The following is a 22,732-nucleotide window of genomic DNA, read 5'->3' as shown; positions in this document are numbered from 1 at the left end:
GCGTAGCGTTGAATAGAACACAGCAGCTAATAAGCTTCTTCATGAAAACGGAATGGAACAATATCCAAATTAGAAAATCTCAAGTAAAAATAAGTAGAGACTTTAAAAAAGATTTTAGTATATTCTCTGTAAGAGAGTATACTTTATTTTATATAAATTTTATATAAATAATTTGAAAAGTAATAAACAAAAATATTACACTTAAACATATAATAAATAAAACTAATAAATAAATATGCTAAAATCATATTGAAAAGGTTACACAAATAAAAAATAAATGTAAAAATATATTTAAAAATAAATATAGATTAAATTACCACAAAAAATTTGAATAACTTTAACATATAAAAACTGTAAAAAACAAGCTGCTGTCACAATTTGGCTTTAATGCCATGTGATGCCAGTATTAATTGATGCTGATGCACCTTGATGCACGTTAATAAAAACATCAGCAAAATTTGTTTGTTGAGCTGCGCATATTTTAAGCTTAAAGGCAGTACGATTGCAACATGACTGTTTAAGTACCTGCAGAACGGCCAAGCTCGCACAGCAAATACCTACACACTTATACACGCACAAATACACACCCACACACACACACACACATACACACGATACTTGGCACAGAATCACATGCTTCGACAAGCACAAGTTTCAATTTGTTGCACTTTTTAAGCATTAAGTAGCTGCCCAAGCGCCCTGACTTAAATGCAATATGTGTGCTGTGCGTGTGTGTTTGTGTGTGTGTGTAAATGTGTGTATATTTGCGCGTGTGCAATGGCCGGCAAAGCGGTTTAGTTGCATTTTAGCTTTTAACAGCTTCTAGTTTTTGTATTTCGCAGTTATTTGTTTTCGGATTTTTATACCCTTGCAAAGGTATTTTCGATTTTGTCATGAATTATATAACGTGAGAAAAAACAGACAGCAATAAACCCGATATATACATATTTTATATACTATATCTTGAAGAAATTTTGAAGGCATTTTTGATACATTAAACATCGTGAATGTAGGTTTGATGAAGATCCAATTCGGATCTTACTATATGTATGTAAATCATAATCAAGTCTATCTTGGGAAAATTTTCTTGTATTAATGTATTATTTAATCTTTCATATAATAATATATTGTTTAAACTCAATTTCTGGATTGATTTAATAAAATATGAGTCAAATCAGAACACAAACTCGATCAGAATTAGTGTGTATAATATAAAACAAATAAATCAAAATTTACAACCAATTTATAATATTAAAAAAAGGTCAGCATTTAAATATCTTTATGCAAGGGTATCAAGTATTCGGCAATCCGAAGTTTGTTGTACCTTAATATTTTTTTATTATTCTTACTCTGCTTATTTTTTTAAAAAGTTTTGTTTTTTCTTTTTTCGTTGTTTATACAACATCGAAAGCACACGAATTAAGCACGTTTAGAGCATTTAGTTAAAATTACAAATTACGCACTAATACACACATAGAAATTTGTTTAACAAAAATAAAAAATGGCAAAAAATTGCCCAGCGTTTGCAGTTTCAACAATTTCGATATTTATTTAAGGGCCGCTGAAAAGTATGCTACACTTTTTGTGTTGGCCTTTTAATTTGCTGCTGCTATCACGTGGGCCACTGCATTGCAAATTGCACTACTTAATAGCTAGGCTTAGAGAATACAGAATACTCAGCTGACAATCGGTAGTTCGTACTAAGAGTGCGTGGCTAGAAGCACAGAGGGATCACGGGGTGCTGCCTATGTGCTGCTGCTGCTGAGATTGGACGGCGGCGGCCATTGCCGCTTAATAACTGCGAAGTGCGTCATTTGAAAGGTGTTTGTCAGCTGGCAGCGACGCTCGACGAAGCCAGTTAGACAGTAGCCCATGTTGTAGTCCTCCATCGATATGTTTGATGTCAGATACAGTTTAAACTCATCATTGTATGCCAGCTGTGATTTGGACTTTGACTGCGCCCTGCCATTTGCGCCAGCAGCAGCCCCGCCTGCTGATGTTGTTCCACCACCCGTTGTTGTTGCAGCCGTTGTTGCTGCTGTTGTTGGCGCTGTTGCAGCACCGCCTGTCGCTGTTATTGACGGCCTGCGAAAGTGTCCGGCAATCAGCAGCGAGCCCTGCTGCTCCATGGGCAACATCCTGGCCTTGGTCGCCTGCCGTTGCGTGCCAGCGCATTCGACAATGCGACAACGATTCGGCTGCCACCAGCAGGGCGTGATGGTCCAGTAGCTGGAGGAGGCGGTGCGCGCCCAGCCCTCCTCCGGATACAGCAATATCTGTGTGTGAATGCAAAGCAAAGAGAAATCGGGTGAGATTTTAGCCAGCGCCAATTGCAAATTGGTTTTGTGTGTCGCTGCTGTCGCACTTTAATTGAAAATCGTAATTAAAAAGTGCAAACTGCTTCACATTTGCATTTCCACCAGCGACTAGTTAGTCATTGTTTAAGCCCTAACTAAACGAAATTTATATGCGCTCCTAAGTGCCACTCATTAGTAAATTGCAATGGAATATACTATGTACATATAAATATACTTGTAAAGGGATGCTCTTTCAAGTGTTGCTAATTAATTAATTGTTTGAACAAAATGTATAAGTTTGTTTCTGACATTTTTATTGCTATATGAATATGGTAATTTTTCGAAATAGTATGAATAAGCTTGTCAATTGAGTGTTTTTATACGAAGAACATTACATGGATAATAGAAAAAATAAAAATAATTTTTTTAATATTTTATAAACATAATCTTACTATTAACTTAAATATTTCTTCATGTCTTAAAATTGTTAAAAATCTCTTGGGTCTTCCTACTGGAATATTTTCCGATATATTATCGGCTGTCAACATTTTAATTTGAACGTCATATGCAGAATTTTTATTTAAAAAAAAATATAAATAATTTCGTTTTATATATATGGAAAATGTACTCTAATAACATATTAATTATAGTGTATTTCATATATTTTATAATATGTAACTGTTGGGAAGCGACGCAAAGTTAATTTAAATGCAATTTAATCGATTTTCAGTGTTCGGTGCGAATTGTATTTTTATTTCAAATATTATTTGAACACTGCAGCGACCGCAAATGTTCTTGTGTTATTGTTGCTGTGGTTGCTGGCATGTGGCACATGCCACATGCCGTACATGGCGGCTTTATCAACGGCAGCTCATAAATAATATGTGTTAGTTAGTTTATCATGAACTGGCAGCGATTTTGCATGCGGTTGATGCGGCCGCTGCAAGAATTTTATTATTAATTCATGTATGTTTGCTTAACAGCGCGTACAACCGGGCGTATGCTTAACAAGCCGCTGCAGCTGCATAGACGACGCTAATCAAACACTGAATTAAACGCACAATGGAGCGACAGTCAGCATTTTAAAAGCGAACAGGGAAGAGAAGATAAAAATCTCTGGAATTCAAAAGAACATTTTTTTTTTTGTGTTTTTTTTTTTATCAACGGAATTGAAATAAAGCAGCAAAGCGTAAAAGAGAAATGAAAACTTGAGCTGCAGGCGGCTGCCAAAGCTGCTGTGGCTGCTGATGCCCCCAACGGCCAACAGGCAGTGGCCAGTGGCAATGGCCACCGCAGCAGAAGTGGCAGTAGTAGCAGTAGCAGCAGCAGCAGAAGCAGCTGCTTTTGAAATTGAAGTGGCTGCAGCTGCAGGCTGCCTGCTCCAGGTTCCCGGAAACTGCCACGCGTTAAGTTTCTGACTTTAAAATAAAATGCTTATGTGGTTATTCAGCTTATTTTTTGTTGTTCTTGAGTGCGGCACAAAAGGCAACCGTGCAGGTAAATTGTTTAAAATAAATGCGCCGCAGACAATGCTTAAAAATGCATACATAATTCCTTCCTTTTTTATATCTATATATTTTTGCTCTTAACGCATTTAACTAGCAGACGGCGCAAAAACAATGCGAATTCAGTTGCCGTGGCCATGGCACATTAATCCCGAATGAAAACCCACTTGACTATTAATGAAAATTAAACGATTTTCGAGTGGCCGCAGCTAAGAGAATAATTTAAAAACAAAAAAAAAATCACGGCTGCAGCGCATGTAAAGAATCCGGCTGCAAATATCCATTAATACATAATTATTGTAAATAGCTGAAGGGGTCGTTTGATGCACTCTGATCCTGTTTGAAAGTTATTTGAAAAGCTATTAAGCACGGCTTTCAAGCAGATTGGAAGGTATGCGTGATTTAATTCAGGCGTAGTCATTGAAAGAGCTATTCAAAAAGTGAAGGCCGGATTTGAAAGTGGTTGAAAAGTTGTTTAAAATTGAGCTCGATGGCAGATAATATTTTAAATCTGCTTGCTGAATGAAAGCTTAAACCTGTGAGCAGTGGATCGAAATTGTTTTGACGAAAGATATAAGAGTTTGCCACTCTAAACCCTGACCGATTTGGGTCTACGGACTGTTAAACGGACTGTGTTGAAAATTGTTCAGAAGAGAAAATTTAATTTTCGATTGGGTTCTCAAATAAATTAATTTGGCATTTACAAATTAAATTTGGCAATTTACGAAATTAATAAGGTCCAATGTGAGCCATTAACTATCTACCACGTCATCCCAAATATGACATGATAATTGGGTAAAATTGTTCTGGATGTATCAAGGAAGTGTTCAGGCTTGCATTCAACAACAAACGCTTCCAAATTGGTTCAGAATGGATATAGTTCAAATTGTAGTTAGAGTATGTCGCTTGGGTGGTTTAGTGTTAAGTTTATACTTTTCCAACGAAGACGATATTTAATTGATTCGTCAATTTTAAAATAATATATGCTAAGTTAGAATAAAATTGTAAATTAATCGTAACTTACGCAAATTAAAACTTTTTAAATTATTTTGCGCTAAAGATTTCTGCAATACACCTCACTTGCTGCATTTTGAGAGTTGGTTAAATCATCAGCCTTTGCTAAAGATGGGGTAATTAGCTGCCAATTAATTAGTGGCCACAATATGTTGGTGATCAGGTCAAATCAGGTGCATTATTGTTGCAATTGTTGTTCGCATATTGTATTAAAGTGCAAAGCACAACCGCAGTCGCAGGCCAATAACGAGCTGCATGTGATTGCAGTTGTATGTATGTGTGTGTCTCGGACATCAATCGTGAGCCACAGATTGGGAACTCACATAAAGACACACACACACACACACACACACACACACACACACACACACACACACACACACACACACACAGTGGGTAGCATATAGTCACGCACGTGCTGCATATATGTCAACTTGCCCCACATGCCAAATGTCGCTGCGCTCGAATTGTGCGCTCGTGTTTGAAAATTATCAAAAAAGGGGAAAAAAATAAATAAAAGTAGGTGGCAGCAGCAGGGCAGCGCCTTAATAAGCTGCCAAAATGCGCAGTCAAAGCTGGTTAAGGATTCATGGTGAAGAGGATGAGGAAAGGGGGGTTTGTTGGGAAGGTTGTGTGCGGGGTTGGAGTTCGGGTCATGTACGCGTTGCAGTTGGTGCCCTGCCATTGCATTATTCAAAGTTGCCAAAGTGCATGCTGCGAAATTGAAAATGCAACGCAACAAATCGCTTGCCACTATCAAGGGTCATAAAATCCTCACACCCACACACACACACACACACGGACACAGACACTAACACATGCTGTGTGCAACATTTACACAGACACGTGCATGCCGGAGGAAAATCACTTCCGCTTTAGGTTTCCAAACTGCAGCGTTGGCAATTTCAGCGCCGGGGCATCAGGTGGCCAAGTCGCCTGGCAATGGCAAAATCGAAAACGTGGCTTGTGGTTGTGATTGTGGCATTGGGTGGTGCTGCTGCCTGTGGTTGCACACCGAGCAGCAGCTATGCTTCCTTGAGGCGTCCATAATCGATTTCTGCGTGGCGCGCAATTGTTTGTTGACTTTGGTTTTTATTGCGTGCCATTTTATTGCCACACAGCAGCGGGTAAATAAATTGCTATGCCCTCCGCCCAAGCCGCACCCCCAAGGCGCCAGCACTTGCAATGTCAGTGCTCAGCTGGCAACTTTGTCTATTAATTTGCTTAATGAGTTCATTGACAAATATTGAACGCCTTGGCTCTGACTTAACAACTACTTAAGTAACTGCCAAGTTTTGCAGCAGTGGAAAACTTTTCTCATTTCGTTCAACGGTCGCTGACATTAATTAATTAACGGCTGCCGCAGACATTTCAACACTTTAACAGTCACTCAGTTTGTCAGTTCGACTATTACTTAGTCCAAAATTTCCCACTATATGTGTGTGTGTGTGTGTGGGTGTTTTGGGCACTCGAAGTTAATTACCCGCCCTCATAAGTATGCTACAGTGCACAGCCAAATCCGGAGTAAGCTCGAAAATCAAAGCTTCAACACGATTGTCTAAGCACTTGAGGTACAGGCTGGCGCATACAAAAACACTTGCCAACAGACATCCCGCATCCGCAGCACCAAGAGCTCGCCAACCACTTCCTCTTTCCCACTACAAATCATTTCAGGCAATTGGGTTAGCATACCCTGTAATCTTCCGGCATTGCTTACTAATGAGAAATGCTAACAATTTCCTTTGGGGGAATATTATATTCACACAAGAAATGAATTAAATCTTAACTTTTTGTTGTGTTCTTTTTCCTTATTCAGTACAGGGTAACGGCAGTTCGAGCATTGCCGTCGCCTTTTTGCAGTCCTTTGTTGCGATTTTTTTTTTGTATTTCATTGGAGCCTTTAGTAACTTGACTTTCAGGTTTTTCCCCTTTCTTACGTGTTTCGAGTGCTTTGCCTTGAAGTGCGGAAGAAATTGAAGTTTTCTTTCTCTAGCTCGTTCCCATTTTCCATTTTCCATTTGCCAATTTATTTTTTTTTGTTTGGTGCTAGCTCAGAAACTGTAAATGAGTTTCGGCTGGCTGTAAACTTATCTTTGGCTTTGTTTTCAATTGGCATTGCTATTCGTATTTATTTATGCGCCTCACGCGCTTCTCCACGCCCTCTCGGAATTCGTGGCACTTGCCATGGGTCCGGCATTCAAATTGGCCTGCAGAGCTGGCGGGGCCAAAAGTTTTAATAAGTTGCTCATTAGCAGAGAAAATGAGGCAGCCAAAACAAAATAATTTACACGCCCAACATCCGTTGCAATTAAACTTGACGCAACTTAAATTTCATGTCTAAGAGAGTGCAGGATATGCGCCCCAAGCCCAAGACCTCAACGCATCCTTTCAGCCCAGACCAGCTGGGCCGCATCATGGCAGGCGGAGTTAACGGCGTGTTGTAAATGTAGATGTCAACGGATGTTAGGCAAACGCCCGGCAAAAGATGCCACGGCCTCAAAGTTTGCCTCGAGTATTTTCTAAATTTAATGAGTTGTATTACGGGCAAACTTTAAGCGGCGTAACTATTTCCCCACACATACCCCATGCCCTTCCCCCAACCAAACCAGCCCCTCACAAAGCAGAAGCCCAAGCAACTTGGGGCGTGTTGTTGAGCGTAACTTTATATGGCAAACTTTTCATGTGTCCCGGATGCAGCTCCCCTTGTCCCGAGTCCTGATCCCGCTGCGGCGTCGCTAGTAATGCAGAAATTAAAGTTCTTTGCCAAAGTACAAGCGCTGCCAAAAGTTTTTGTACTACTCGCAGTTGACATGCTGAGGCGCCGGATATGCGTAGCTACAAATTTGATATGTTAGACAAGTGATGCGGCGAAAACGGCTGCACAGTGGGCAATATAACTGTGAGATGGTAGCAAAATTTAAAGTGTCTATATTTTGGATGATAATTAATAATTTAAAATTTATATGCAGATATTTTTTGCATGACACTTAACATTTTGTTTGTTCATATAATCGACGTATTATTTTTTTTTTATTATTAGTAAAGTAGATAAAAATAAGTTATAAGAAAATAAATATAAAGTCAAAATAAAAGATTTAATAACTGCAAAAAAAAAAATCATAATAAACATACGAAGTAAAAGAAAAAAAAATTATAAATATAAATAAATTTCGATCTTATATCTATTATATCTATTTGTATCAAATTTTCTAGAAAACGCGTAAAGATCTAACGTTTTTCCAAATATATACTGATTGCGTTGTGCTAAGATTGCCGTGAAAATCGAATATATATTATTATTAGAGTGTATAAAATAAACTAAAGTTATACATAATACAGGCTACTCTGATTTTCGTCTAACCATCATAGTAATTTATCTTTCTCTAGGTATTTGAACCCATGACTTCCTCGCTGAGTGACCCTTTTGACTGGGTATGGATAGATAATCTCTGACATAGAAAACTTCTTGCTTTTATCCCAAGTGCAAAATTGATTCAATCGCTTATCTAAGATGAACACATATCACACTGTTGTATCGTATCGTATTCCACACAGCGCTTATCCACTGTGGTCCAGTGCACACACACACACACATATGCACGCATGTAGGTATGCATGTATCTTCATTTGTATGTACTTGAACATGTATCGTTCTCGGTGGGTTGCCGTGTAAAAGATTAAGCACATTTATGTCACAGAGCTGAAGTCGCGGACGTAGACGCTGCGCCACGCATGTGCTACAATTTTAAAGTAGCGTTAATGAAATTTTAGCTGCAGGCAACAGAGTTGCATACATATGCAATATACACTATATATACGTATATAAAAATATGTGTGTATATGTACAGGGGTTAGACGAAGCAGTCCAAAGTTATGCGAATGAGCATGAGGATGAACAGCGTCTAAGGAGCACGCTCTACGCTGTTGGCATTTAAGCGGCACTAAAGCGGCTGACAGGATAAGCCAGGAGCAACTAAACTTTATAAAGCAGATCCCTGGCTCAGCAGATAGCTGTTTAGACAAGTTGAGAGTTATAGCTTTTGTAAGCAGTACTAGTTCAAATCGTACGAACTAACACATAAAGCGCAAAAGGTTCAGTATAAAAGGCAACCATTTGTACCCATCTTTAATATGAGTTAATCAAGCTTGGGCAAAGCTAAAGTTGCAGAATTTATAATTATCAAAAGTGAGGTTAGATTTGGTAAAATGGGCTATAGTATAATTTGTATAAATTTTCATTTCTTCTTAAAGGTATTCCAAGCCAACTTCTTGTATAGGTCTCGACATAAGAAAAGCGCTTTAAATTTGGAATTAAGTTCTATGAAACATAAAAAAGGTGAGGTTAAGGTGGAAAGACAGAAGGTCAAGGTTGTCTTTACAAAGGTTAGCACTTAAATGACTTATTACTATTTCCATTTAATTTTCCCTATACAACAAATTAAATATGTTTTACCCAGATCTAAGCAAAGTGTGAGTAGAGTGCGACGCAAGTGATGCTAGAGTAGATGCACTTAAGCTTAAGCTCAAGGTTTAAATCAGATTTGAGGCTATCTAAAAGCGATTCAAAGTTGAAATTCCAACACGAATTACTCTTGAAAACACTAAAAGCAGTAATCAGGCCTGAGGTGTGAAAGCAGCATGAAACATTGAAAGGATGGTTATGTTTATTAAATTTAAGGCTGCTGCAAAATGATTTAAATTTTTGTTACTACTTCCATTAAGCATATTTATCTTGAGGGCCTTGAACATGAGGTTAGAGTTGAAGCACTAGGGCTTAACGCTGCTTTTGTGCAATTCAAAGTTAAAATTCTCATTAGGCAGCCACAAGTTGTTGCTGTGTTTTGTATTCTCTGCAAAGTCCCAGTCACGCTTCGATTCACACATTCAGCCAGAGACTAAATGCGCCCCAGACCTCCTGCCCGGCAACAGCTTAAAAGTTGGCGCTCGCGCGCTTTGTAACTTATGCCAAGTCAATGCCAAGTTCCCCCAGCGTATTGCAAAATAGCTCATCAATAACCCATTTGCCGATACGCTAGGCCCATGAAAAGGCTGAGCACAGGTCAGAGCGGGCAAGGCAGGGCAGGCCTGGCCTCCGCTGGGAGCAGGCCCTTAGCCCCCAGCCGGCTGGAGTTGGGTTAGCTTGGCAAATGCGCTGCTCGAATGTTCACCGAACGGAAACGACGCTTGCGAATGCGAATAAGGTTGCCAAAAAGGAAAGCTATCTCCGGCCTGCGCTAATTCACATTTATTCAAAGCGTATTCATACTTTAATAGTGCTGGGAATTCGAGCAGCTAGCGTAAATCAGGCGCGATATGAAATACCAAAGCGTCTGTTCAAAAATGTTCGCAACCAATCAACGAATCAGCGGGAATTATTTTCCAATGCTCCTTGTTTCAATTATTGGTAATGACAGGCAGCTCCTAGCGCCTTCCTCCCAGTTTTTCATTTAAAGCAGCGAATATGGCTGCCTTGGAGCTGCATGCAACATGTTAAGCAGCCCAAATGAAATGAAAATTTAATAAAATAAAAATATACGACTCCTTGCGCCACAGGAAACCAAGCGCAAACACGCGCAAAGAGAGGGGGGCCTGGGGGTGAGGCAAAGTCGAAGACGTTTGCTTAAATGAAGATGTATGCCAGCCGGGCGTATGAGTAATATGCGCAAATATGCGCATAAAATAAAGCAACTTGTAGCAATTTCCCTTCAGTCAGCGTCCGTGCCCCTGCCTCTGCAATCCTCCCCCCCCCCCCCCCCCACACACACACACACTTCCTTTCAACTGGCTGCCTTGCCACTTTGGCGGCGCTGCCTTCTTGTGTTTAATTTAGCCAGCCATAAACGTAATGCGGCGCCTGAAGTACGGGCTCCCCGAATTTATATGGCGCCACATAAAAGCCGCCTCTGCAACCCCGCTCCCCACTGCTGGTCCTCGCACTCGTATTTCATTGCCAACAGTGCCTAACATAAAATCATTTCATTTGAGGATGCTTTAAAGCAGCAGCAGATTGTTTAATACGGCACTGTGGCAGCTTGGGAAACTGCGGCAACTGGCGACTGGCGACTGACAATGACAATTTAATTGAATTTTCTATTATTTTAGCATAAGGCAGCGAACTATGGTTAAGTCAGGTGGTCTCCTTTGTGCTTGCAAATCCCATCTATAAATGAACTAGAGTACACAGTGTACCCAATTGATAACGTCTTGATCAATGGCATATCAACTCAGTTGTTGATCCTGTTCTAGAATATATAAATTTAAAGGGTCAGAGATGTATCCCTTTTCTATGCATTAGGCGTATTACGCTTTCAGAATACCAAGGAAACCTTAGTTTGTTTTCATTTGAAAAAATATAAATAAATAGTTCTGTTATGCAATATGTTTATTATCTGTAATTTATTTACAGAATCTACCCCGAGCTTTTGATTTAATTAAAATTTAAATATACCAATAACAGTTTTTAAATATATTCTTAAATTTTTTTATTAGCATACTTATTTGAATGGGCTTCACAAGCAAGTATGGGTTGCATTTACTGTTGATATTTTGTTCATGCATTGTATGTAAAGTATTAAAGCAGCCCCCTGAGAGCGTAGGCCAGTACGCTGCATTGTCCCAAACTGATTTTCAATTCTGTTCAGCTCTGGCCCATTGTGTCTCCCATATCAAAGGCATGCTGCCAAGTCGGTGAATAACGTCGCCATTCCGCGAATCCGTTGGCTGCCAGCACGTTAACATATCTGCGATACCATCCATCAAATATCACGAGTTGCTGGCGTGCCTGTGTGTGTGCGTGTGTGTGTGTACTTGTATGCGGGTCGACTGACTCCGGCTGCCTTCTGTCAAGCCGTCAAATTTGCAAGGACCACCATTCCCGTTTGCCAATGTGGCCTTGCGGGAGTTCTGCTGGATTGTATCAAGATATTTTAAAGGCAGGCAGTTTTATTATACACAGGGCTTTATCTTCCACATAAAATTTAAGTTATTTTGTTGTCTAGTTCATTGAATTAGCTCGGCGCACAGAAACACACGAGCACCAACACATGGACATTAAATAAATTGAATTAAATTGATGCGATGGGAAATTGAGCAGCTTTTCTTGCTCTTTGAAACTGCAAAGGAAATTGCTTTTAATTTTGGCACAAATCTCTTTTTAATTTTTTATTTTTCTTTTAGTTTATTTTTTTTGGCATGACAAAATGAGAGCAGAGCACAGCTGGCTGGGTTCAGACAAATCTTGTTTGGCATCAAAATCTGGTGCCAGGCAAAAATCTCAGCCGGAGCCAAAAATGTTGTTGACAGCACATGTTCCATAGAAATTGCATACACACATACATATAACGTACACACGCATACAAGCAGAGAGCTAATCAAGCGCCAGCTGCGTGCCCCATCAAATTGTTGTCTATGCCACACAGCAGGGCTGCAAAAAAGAGTATAGCATACTCTGCAGCGCCAGTCGGTAACAATTTTGGCATGCGGTCTGGCCAAATGCTAAATAGATGCTGCAATAATTAACTGCATTAAGCCAGCGACAGCAGCAGTAGGAGCCGGAGCTACCCAGCTGCAGCCAGCTGAGTCCTTGCGAATGTCCTTTTGCCTGCAGCTTAACATGGCCTTAACGCAATTTGTCACAGCAGCCGAGCGCAGGCGGCGCCTCACGACAAGCCCGAAAGCTTAGCCAAAGGCGCCTCCCCCTAAAAAAAAGGGGAAGAAAAGTGGCATGCTTTATTTATGTATATCCTTCGTACATTGTCTAAGTACAACAACAGCTACCATGGCACATTGAGCCGACAGGTGAAATGAAATTGTGTGTGCACACAATACAACACACCCACACTCACACACGCACACACCCTATTCAAGCATAAAATTCATTTGAGATGCAAACGGCATGAAAATAAGAAAAATTCACCCAGCATTGACAGCTACAAGTTTTTAGTTTTGCCATTTAAATGAACTTTTTTTTTGTTTATTTTTGTATAGAAAATGCCAAAAAAATTTCGCCTTAAACAACGCACAACATACATAAATGGGCATGGCACGGGAGTGGTAGCTTAACAGTGCTCGCACTTTGCACCAAACTCAGCAGAAAGAGTGGATTTTCTGTGTGTGTGTGCGTGTGTTGTGTCCTTTTAACTGCAAGTGCAGGTGTTAGTGAAAAGTGTATGTTGTTTTGCTTCAATTTTTTTTGGGTGGCCTGTTGGGGCCAGGCCTCCCCAGTAATCCCTTGGGGTGCAAAGCAGCACGAGCACTGATGGAAAAGTACTTGCAACAAGCCTCGTTGGTCAGAGAAATGTTTTCACGCCTCACCCGACTAAGCCACAGACTTCTCATGTGCTGATGAATTATGTGCGGCTGGGCAAAACGTTTCAATTCTCATTCAAACTTGACTAACGGCGAAGTTGCTGCTAGAACAATAATATAAGAATATTTTGAAGACCCTTGTTGAAAATAACTTCAAAAGGTTTTTGGTTTTCTTTTTGGTATTTCTTATTAATTTATTTGTGTTTCAGCTTTACTTGCAAAATAATGCTTTTTAAATATTTTTAATTTTCTCCAGCTATAAAATATTTTAAAATAAAATGTGGGTCTCTGAGGTTGCGTTTTCAGTAAAAACGAGAATGCAATAATTTTTAGGCAAGGCTTAACCGTAATATTTAACATCAGCAAAAATATTATAAGAGGCTACAAATAAAATTGTACACACAACGTTGGCTCTAATAGCAGTTTTTTGGCCTTTATCTCTATACAAGAAACAGTTTGCACCGACTAACTGGTTGACTGACTGACTGTAAGGAAATCCCAGCCGCAAGTGTGCGAAAATTGCGAAAAACGTTTTTGTGAATCTCTTTTTTTGCCATCCGATTGGCCTTAAACTTATTTTCAGAGATCTATGTTCAAATTCATTTGAGGCGTGTCTCAACCATTTTGGGAAATTCTCCAAGAGGGGTTGGAAATTGGGGTCAAAGATTTGGTAGATGAAGATTCATTTGAAGCGTGAGATTTCAGATTTTTTGTTTGCATCAAACTTATTTTTACAGATCTTTGTCAGTTTTATTTGAGATTGTTTTGCGATCTCCTTCGCTCTTGGATGGTAAATGTGGCTTAAAGGCTATTATTGTTTTTTTCTGGCTTCAAGATTCTCACCACAAGAATAACGATGGACTTTAAACATATTTTCAAATATTATTGATTTATTTCAATTCTCAGCTCAAATCTGTCTTTTATGATCATTTCAAATGTAATGTTTTAATTTCAAAGTTTTAATTAAAAATATTAAATCTAATAAATTCCAATAAAATCTGAGCAATTTTTATCGTTTGCCTTACAAAATGTTAAATATGCGTTTAAACAACAATCGAAAATAAACTTGACTTTATTTAAAATATTTTTTCCGCTTAAGTTTAAGCTAGAGATGTTTTCTTGTCAAGGCTTAACATTTTTTTTACTTGTGCGCCACCGAATTCAAGCCAATTCATGTTTTTTTCTGTAAGCTAGTTGCATATTTTAAGTCCATTTTTGGCGCATGCAATTTCCCATTTTGGTTTGTGCATTTTCTTTTGAATTATTAAGTTGCTGTCTACAGTCTGCAGCTGGGCTGCAGCTGTGGTCTTATCGTGCCACCCAATCATAAAAGTTGCCACTCAGCAGTTCAGTAATCGCTATCTATTTAAGATTTTGTGAACGCCACAGCTAAAATTACGCATACGCAGCGTGGCATACAGCTGGAGCGTAGTAAATCGCCTTAGCCGCTACTGCTGCTGCTGGGCTGCTGGTGTTGGTGTTGGTGTTGGTGGGTTTTAAGCCCTAATAAACTAGCTGAAATGCATAGTTAAGCCTTTTGGCTGGCTACCATGGTGCACGGACACACCCAGCAGCACGTCAAGGCTGTAGGCGTGACTTAAACTTTGTCGGCCGTTTAAATCAGTGACGTCGTGTATAAATCTAAAAGTGCTCCTACTTATCGGCGTCGCCTGGCTTTCGGCCTGGTCTGGAGACGGCCAATGAGTCAGTGTTGGAAAAGAAGCCAAAAGGGTCGCAGGCAGAGCGATGTTGCCATTTTGACTGCTTCTATCTCCTTTTTTTTTTGCTCTCGCTTTTTGTTGTTGCTGCTGCCACTGCCACTGCCGCTACTGCTGCTTCTTCTTGCTACAAATCATGATAATAAATTCCAATTTTATTTAGTCAGTGAGGCGGCAAAGCACCCTTGTCATCGTCAACGCTTGGCAGCAGCGCCACCGGGCCGGGGCCGTAGCGGGGCTGCAGCTCCAAAAAAGGGCAAACGCTTCATTTGGTTGGGCAAAAGGGCTTCGAGTCCATTGCTTCAACTACTTGGATTAACGGTTTATTTTTATGACTTTTTATTTTATATATTTTTTGTCTTCTTCTTTTTTGTATATGCAACGTTTTGACTGCTTTTGTTGGGGCATGCGAGAGCATTGGAATAAATTCACTCTTGAATTGAGTTTTTGTCGCTGGCGCCTGTTTAACTTTTGCCAGACATAATCAGGCCTGATTGTAATGAATGCGAACAGTCGGGCCAATCACCAAAAAAAAAAGGCAGCTCATCAGACCGAAGGGGTCGGGTCCTAGCGAGGGGGGGGGAGTATTGGACTTGGGGTCCTAACCACTTTCTACCAGTTGGTTGCCTGGCAGCATTGCGGTTGTCTGAGCAGCGGCGGCCAAAATACATTAGCCGTGTGCTCGAAATGTTGCACAGCTCACGCAGCGTGACATACACACATACACACACGCAAGCATGCATGCATTGAGTCCTCGCTGAGGGATTTCAAGCGAGCTGCAGGACATGTGGCAGCCAACAGTTTGTAACTCAACTCTCTCTCTACTTTTACGCCAGTGTTCGCTGGCTCTTCATTGCCTGTTGGCAATTACAACGTTGCAATGTTGATGGCAATTTTTTCCCCATTTTTTATTTAGTTTTTCTTTTTTTGCATAAGAATATGTGACAGAAATGAACTGTGCTGTGAGTAAGGCACTATAAGATACCCGCACTTAGCTTAAAAGTGACTCGAATCTCGGATTGTTGCTTTTTTTGGCAGCAACCGCTAAAAGCTCATGTAATTAATTGTGTAAGGAATTTTTAGGTAAAATTTGCTACTTTTATGTATGTGCTTAATAAATTTAATTAATACCGTATTAGGGTTATAATTAGGTTGTGTTTGCTTAAGAAAAGAACGAATCTTAGCTTGAACCGAAGCAAATTAGTTTTTAATAATGGTAACAATATTTAAAGAAAAAAAAACTGACGGACGAATCAAGCTTAGAGGAGAGACTTAGGCTCGGACTGTGAACCACGTCACGCAACATTTGAAAGATAATATACCACAACACAAATATATAAATTAAAAAGAATTTATAAGTATATTTAAATGTCTCTAAACGTCTCATAAAACATTTTTACTATATGGAGTGACTAAACTCTTACTTTTTAAATGTGTATATATATATATGTCTTCGACTTTCTTTAACAAATATCTGACTTAAGCTAGATATAAAGTACAGGCATGGTATGACCGATTGCCTACGTCTGGAGCGGGTATAACAATGCTCGCACACAGCACGACGCTCCAAGCGACATACATATTCACACACTTAAGCGCACACATATACGCGCACACACACATACATACACACTGTATCTGACAGGGGCGACAGTCAAAGAGCTGGACAGGAAGACAGACAGATGGGCTAGTCACTTCCGCTTGCAGGCGAGGGCTGTCCATTTTATAATACCCTTTTTTGTTTGAGCTCTCACGGCTTTTGTTGCCGAGGCAGTTGCTTGATTTGCATTTGCATTTGAGCCTTGTGCCAGGACCCTGGCAAGCAGCAACCAGTTACCAGTAACCAGCAACCAGCAAGCAGCTACAGCATAATTATGGGCGATGAAAGGACGAAGGACTTTGGCCAACTAGTCTGTTATGCATGCGCTGGGTCACTAATGTTGGCACATGATGATTTCTTTCATGCGCAAACTTGGTAAAGACTCTTTGGCAATCAGAGAAGAGGAAGCGCCGCCGACACTGATAAACTCTGAAAAGTAATGAAGCCTTTAAGCTGCTCTGCCACAAACTTTACGATAGTTTTGGCTTGTTTACTTCGTAATAGGCACTTTTGTGCACAAAGTGCAAACAATTAAACGCAAGTGCTTTATAGTATGCCGAATTTCAGTTCTTCCAACTATTTAATGGGCCGCAAAGGGCCGCTACCAGACATCAATATATAAAAAAGTATTTTAAGGTCTGCTCTCAATTGAGACTATTTTTTTCCCAGTATTTGCAATTAAAGTGAAGCTCTTCATATTTAAAAAGAAAATTCCTTAAGCTCCTTACCGCAATGAGGCACCAGTCAATACTTATATAGTATGTGCCATATGTCAAATTCTATCAATTTTCTACAAGCATGTGCGCATTATATAACTTTTCACTGATGACCCTTTTCGGTAGATGAATTTAAAGTGAGAATTCTATGTTAAATGTTAATTGTTAAGCCAACTTTTGAAAAAATATATAAATATATATACATAATCTTAATCATTTGTCAAGCTTATTTAAATTCCTAACAAATAGTAAAATTTCTTCTTTGTAAAGTCTTACAATTTCGTAAGGGCCCAGTTTGTCTAGGACTTTCAGCTTAGGAGTCACATTTAAACTGTTTTTATCTGTTTTAAGAGGTGGACAAAGTATTGCGTAGTCGGTGGCATTCAACTGGAGCAATGCAATTTGTTACTTTTTGCAAGTATTTTAAATATATATAATTTTATTACACAGAAGTGTAAAAGTTGTAAAATATATGCGAGCTGCACAGTGAATACTACATAATGAATGGTCTTAATTAAAAACGATTAAAAAATAAAAAGTAATAAAAGTAAATACATTTTTTCAATAAACAAATGAGAATTTGCACTAAAATTAAAAATAAAACATATTTCTTATAAACATGCTGAACTATCACTTTTGATATACATTCAAATTTACTTGGAAACCAAACGAAAGAGTTTTGATAGATAGAATCCTCAGTTCCTTTCAACATAGTTACTCAATCCCATTAAGCACATAGTACCAATAATTATAAAGATATTTGACTGCCGTCTTTTTCAAATTTAATTAAGTAAAGTAAAGAAATTGAAATTGCTCCTGAACATACAGCTCAATTTGCATAAACATATTTAAAGCTGATTACCCAAAATTGTTTCCTTTGTCTGATTTAACTATTCTTCGTGTTTCCTAGCAAATTCGATTTGTTCTGTAATCAAATTTATGCAGCCACACATTTGACTCTCAGTTTGAGCTATCTGCTATCTCTGCCAGCCTTTCATCTTGGTTTCTGAATGCATTTCAAGGCTGCCTTCCAATGAGCTCAGCTGATGACATAAAAGTAATGACATTAGAGCGCTTTTCAAGGTAACACAACCGCCCCCAATTTCCGTAATGCAATATAATCCAAGCATTTGCCAGGGGGTAGGTTTTTTCGGTGGTTGCAAACATTTGCCCACCCCTTCAACCGGTTGTGGTAAAACAAACATTTTGTTTGACTCTGCTCCATAGCTTCATTATAAAATCGATGAGTGGGTTGAGGTGTAAATTAAGCCCTGACCGAGGGGTTCAAGCACAGAGACACTCTCCTGTATTTTCTCTAGCTCAGGTATATGCTGATGTTGTTGCTGGTTCTACTAACCTGGGACACTTAGGAAACTGCCTGGCTTATATGTTTTACAATTTATTTAAGCGCAAACAAACTAAAGCTAACTTTTGCTTGAACTTATTGAAATTTAATGAACTAACTCAAGGCTACTACATTTAAGTTATGAATCATTAAAATCAGTAAAGTACATGAAAACTTAGCGGAAGCTGGTTCGAATTTACGGAACAAGATAAGTTTGAGCTGCAGCTGAAAGCTCTGTGGTAAAAACTCATATCTGTGATTGACTACAAAAAGCATTCGAGACTCTTATATATTATTTTTGAGTCTTATTCAAAGCTTCCCGGTTAGTTCGTGAATAATAAAATTGTAACGCTATACATTAATTTCAAATACAATACCTTCGACTATTTGATTTAAAGCTTATGAACATAAAGCTTAAGGATATGTTAAAGCTTTGAGTGTGTTTACTTGTATTGACAAGAGTTTTTGATTTTGTCATTAAATTAAGAAAAAGTAGCTTCACAAATCGAGGCCTTTAACTTTAACTTAAAGCTTAACGCTCGACCTTTTGTATTGAATAATAATAATAAAACTTTTACTTAAAGCTTAACGCTCGACCGACTTGCCATTGTAATCGTCTGCCCTAGCAGTTGACACTTGTATACTTCACGTACTTCAGCAGAAGTCATTATCGTTTCGACTTCTGTAATACCTTAGCTTAAATTCTTATCTGGCCCTAAAGTTTCAGTGTATTTATCGCTTTTGGTCTAACTGACTGACAGTTGTAAGCGAGAGCTCAACTTGAAACAAGGCTTGGCAGGAATTTTCTTTTGTTTTTTGTGTTTTTTTTTTGTTGCTAGGCCACAAAATCCCGATTGCTAATACTCTTTCGCATAAACCGCCCCTTGTGGCAAATGCAAAGTGCGACTTCGTCTGCCTGGCCAGTTAATGTTCTCTGGCGGTCTTCATCCTTCCTTTTTTTCTGATACTTGTGCAGCAGCTGCATTCGCTTGGTCAGTGCAAAATAGACTGAAATTGATGATGTCACTTGATAGGGCGAATGAGTTTTTCATTTTTCACTTTTCACATGATAGCCCAGGACGGAACGAAGAGCCAGCCAGCCAGCCAGCCAGCCATCCAGCCTCTTGGAGAGCCAACAGCTCCACCAAGCTTCACGTTCATGTTGTTTAACAAATTCATCCTGTTGCTTGCGCTTCAGTGCGTGTCTAGTGCTGGACGGCCAGCACATGGCATTGTATCCTGGGGCGGTAGCAAGCGCACCATACTAACATACATACATACTTGCATATGTATGTGCATTTACATATGTGCATATGCACATATGCGATTTTGGGCAGGCCATTGTTGTGCATCGACCTGTTTGATTGGCTTGCTTTTTGCACGTTTTTAATTAGTGCACGGCAGCATAGAAAGTAGATTGTGTGCAGAGTGTGGCACATGCGGTAGGCAGCAGGCAGCATGTGGCATGTGGCATGTAGCAATATTGCTTTAAGTTGCTGGCGCATTAAACAAAACGAAATATTTCATAAGCGCACTGCGACTCAGCCACAATGCCAAATGATTTATATGCAAAGTACTATGAATATGAGTTCAAGCTTGAATATGAGTATTGCTATGAGTATTTGAGAGTGTGTGTATTTTCGTGTATGTGTGTGTTTGTGTGTGTATACACACACCTTGGCAGGCGGCGCAAACAAAAGGCCAACAATCGACTCAATTCCACACGACTCGTTACAGCCACAGCTACAAATTTTCCAAATTTTCCAACAATAGCGCGCACACACACATGCACAGACAAGCACTCACATACGCACACACATGTTCACATGAAATTTGTGAAGTGAAATCACTTGTGTATTGGTTTTGCTGTTCGCGGTGTTAGGTGACAGTGGTTCAGCCTTTGAACTTCTCTCAAAACTTCTTGAAATTAAATTTATTTCTTTTATTGAAAACCCTACAAATATTTATAATAGTTAAGTCGAGCCGCAGGAAATACACATGAAGACGAATACTTTTAAATTGGATTAATTTAAAAAATGTCTGATTTTTTTCAACACAGAACATCTAGCGTCTAGAACATCTACTAAGGAATGGAAACGCTTAACATTTAAAATCAATTTACCGAAAATGAAAGAATAATTTCTTAGTGTTCGGCTACTTGTATGACTTAGGGCATCAGCTAGTTCGTCTATCTATTTTGCCTTGTAGGCAAGACATAAATATATCATATTTATTATCTTGCTATTGTATTGAAGCCATTCTTTTAGAGGGCATGAAAAGTATTACAGGTCTTGTTGACGTATAAATAAAAGTCTTTGTTTAAATATAAAAAACACTTGAATTTGGATCAAAGCGGAAGAACAGCTAAGCTTTGTAGACAAGGCAAATAAAAGCAATATATATGTAGATTATTTTATATATTAAATATAAGGGTTTTATTATATAAGTGCCCTGAGGTGATTTCCTTTTAAAAGTATAAACCTTATGCTATCAACTAAGTGAGCTCTTAAATGTATTTCAATGTTCTCTCTTAGCCCATATTAGACATAAGACATAATTTTTTCGCGCTAACAATAATGATAAAAAGTTATTGCTTAATAAAAAATTTCATATAAGCTTAGAAAAATAATCAAATAATAATTTTGCTTATTTATTTGCAAGACTAATATTTGATTTGAGTAACTATTGAAAATCATAGCATAATAATGTAATTCATAGCTATAGTATTCCCAAATATTATATTATATATGATCTTCTCTTAGCTATACCCCGCCTTGCAAAGAACCTGAGGCCTTTTAACAGTTTCAAATTGTTTGCTCGGGTGTTTTTGGGCATACCTATAAATAACTTTTTTTTTTACGCGAAGCGAACGAATATTCTGGAATCTGCAGACGGTAACATTGTAGAGATGAAATTTATTATAGTAATATTTTACAGATAAGCAGAGAATTGGGGTATTACAATTTATAGCAAGGTATTCTCGCATCTCTTATCAATAGAATTAAGGAATTGATATATGTTTATTTGCAATACTTTCCTTTAAACTTTTTATCTTTTAAGCAAACTTCGTATGCTGTCACTTGGAGTTTATGCAAATAGGTTTCTTAAATTTGTCAACATATTTTGTGTATTTCTTTTTCTCACATTTCACTTGTCACACCTCAAATCACACACACGCACACACTCAAGCACACAGTTACAGTTACTTTTTGTGGCACTCACCTTATTGGAATTACCATTGAATTTCAATAGCTTCTTGCAGGATTTACCGCGACTCTCGAAGTAGATTTCCTGTGGCGTGCGTCGACGTCGTTGCACTGCCGGCTGTGTTGTCAGTGCTTTACGTTGCATGAACAGTGACTCGCTGTGGCTGCACTCGGTTCCTGCCACCGACTGCGTTGCCTTGTGACGGCTAACGCAGAACAGGCGACTCAAGATGCCGCAGCAGCCGCTTGCTACAGGCGAAGTTGCTGTTGTTGTTGTTGCTGCTGCTGCTGCTATTGTTTCTGTTGTTGCATTGTTGTTGGCACAACAGCGGGCGGATATGGTCATTAGGTTGGCATTGTGCCGTGTCTGGCGATTGACATCCATTTCCATGGTGCGCAACAAAAAACTGTTGCCTACTTTCCTGCGCGCGGTGTTGATTTGCGAAATGTTTTTTTCTTGCCTGTTTACTGTTTGTGTTCTTGTTGTTGTTGCTGCTGTTTTTGCTGTTGTTTAAACACAACTTCCGCCAGTTCCGCTCGCATTTAACTTTCTTTGACCGTTTTTTATATGCAAATCGTTAGCCGGAAGTTTCAGCTTATTTTTTTTTGTGTGTATTTATTTCAGTTTTTTTTTTTTTTTTAATTTTTTTTGTCTGCCACTGAAAATAGCAACGCGCTGTGGCAGGTGGTTCAATGTCGCTGTGCTTGTTGTTGCTCCTGGTTGTTAAAGACACAACAACTTGGCGCCCTCACGCACAAATACAGACGCACACACGCACACGCACTAGCCCTCACACGCTTACGCTTACGTCGCACTCTCGGAGAGTACAAAGCACAGAGCAGCCACGACGCTTTCGAGTCGAGGGCAGCGAGCCTACTGATAGCAGTGCTCAGCAGTTGTGTGGCCTGCTGTCTTAGCACTATAGCGTTGCCAGACCGCGCTGAGAGCAGCTGGTGGCACACAGTGCGCATGCCTGGCACACAGTGAGTTCTAAAAGCATGTCACTAGCGCCCTTTTCAGTTG

At 39.2% G+C, this 22,732-nt stretch overlaps 1 protein-coding gene across 1 annotated transcript; it reads right to left on the bottom strand.

The window, feature by feature from the left end:
* Positions 1 to 1,745: 1,745 nt before the first annotated feature.
* Positions 1,746 to 22,150, bottom strand: LOC115758065. The gene is made up of 2 exons (XM_030698579.1): positions 21,725 to 22,150; positions 1,746 to 2,276 (listed from the first exon to the last, which is right to left on the bottom strand). Exons 1-2 carry the CDS (start codon positions 22,097 to 22,099, stop codon positions 1,746 to 1,748), a joined length of 906 nt encoding a protein of 301 aa, XP_030554439.1. The 5' UTR covers positions 22,100 to 22,150.
* Between the last annotated feature and the right edge of the window lie 582 nt (positions 22,151 to 22,732).

The sequence above is a fragment of the Drosophila novamexicana genome, unplaced genomic scaffold (assembly GCF_003285875.2).
Source record: "Drosophila novamexicana strain 15010-1031.04,08,12 unplaced genomic scaffold, DnovRS2.1 tig00000121-arrow-pilon, whole genome shotgun sequence".
Lineage (NCBI taxonomy): Eukaryota > Metazoa > Arthropoda > Insecta > Diptera > Drosophilidae > Drosophila > Drosophila novamexicana.
Note: the sequence above shows the minus strand (reverse complement) of the source record. Positions and strands in the feature narration are given on the sequence as shown.

Bases quoted from the DNA above. Each gene is read 5' to 3' on its own strand.
- LOC115758065 (XM_030698579.1), bottom strand. From the start codon at position 22,099: ATGGAAATGGATGTCAATCGCCAGACACGGCACAATGCCAACCTAATG. The intron at 2,277-21,724 runs GTGAGTGCCACA...ATTCACACACAG, and splicing joins TCAATGGTAATTCCAATAAG to ATATTGCTGTATCCGGAGGA.